Source organism: Volvox carteri, assembly GCF_000143455.1.
Source record: "Volvox carteri f. nagariensis unplaced genomic scaffold VOLCAscaffold_286, whole genome shotgun sequence".
NCBI classification, from domain to species: domain Eukaryota; kingdom Viridiplantae; phylum Chlorophyta; class Chlorophyceae; order Chlamydomonadales; family Volvocaceae; genus Volvox; species Volvox carteri.
Window position 1 is genome coordinate 14,357 of NW_003307819.1, and position 742 is coordinate 15,098.

General features: G+C 60.1%; 1 protein-coding gene across 1 annotated transcript in view; it reads left to right on the forward strand.

Annotated features, from left to right (window-relative positions):
- The window catches only part of VOLCADRAFT_101013 (uncharacterized protein), a gene marked incomplete at both ends in the record, with an annotated part of 5,931 nt that extends 5,634 nt beyond the window's left edge, over positions 1-297 (forward strand). The window contains one exon of the mRNA XM_002959482.1: positions 209-297. Within this exon, the coding sequence (XP_002959528.1) occupies positions 209-297 (89 nt within the window). The remainder of the gene's footprint in view (positions 1-208) is intronic.
- Positions 298-742: the final 445 nt, after the last annotated feature.

Below are 742 nucleotides of genomic sequence, written 5' to 3' on the forward strand. Positions count from 1 at the left end.
TTATGCACCTTCACGAGGACGGGGGGTGTCTGCTACTGCTACTGCTACTGCTACTGCTACTGCTACTGCTACTGCTGCTGATGGTGGAGGTGAAAGAGGTGGCCGCAGCAGCAGTAGCTGCACGACATCTGCGGCCTGTACTGCACCGTTGACGCGTCTGTTAGCGCCGCCTGAGCTGCACCCCGCACGGACGTTGCCGTACGCGGAGCTGTACGACAGGGTGATGGCGGCTGTGACATCGGGGTGTGTAGAGCGCACTGTGGAGCCAGAGAGCGGCCTGGAGATCTTTAACTACCGGTGTGTGTTGGGGGCCCTAAGGAGGATGGCCACAGTAGGATGGCCCGATGCCATACCTCCGCACCGTAACTGCCGCCTGCATGGCATGGCTCTGTCACGACATTTTAGCGTCACGTCCTGGTAGCAGTTGATGCCTTGCCTTGCCTTGCCTTGCCTTGCCTTGCCTTGCCTTGCCTTGCCTTGCCTTGCCTTGCCTTGCCTTGCCTTGCCTTGCCTTGCCTTGCCTTGCCTTGCCTTGCCTTGCCTTGCCTTGCCTTGCCTTGCCTTGCCTTGCCTTGCCTTGCCTTGCCTTGCCTTGCCTTGCCTTGCCTTGCCTTGCCTTGCCTTGCCTTGCCTTGCCTTGCCTTGCCTTGCCTTGCCTTGCCTTGCCTTGCCTTGCCTTGCCTTGCCTTGCCTTGCCTTGCCTTGCCTTGCCTTGCCTTGCCTTGCCTTGCCTTGCCTTGCC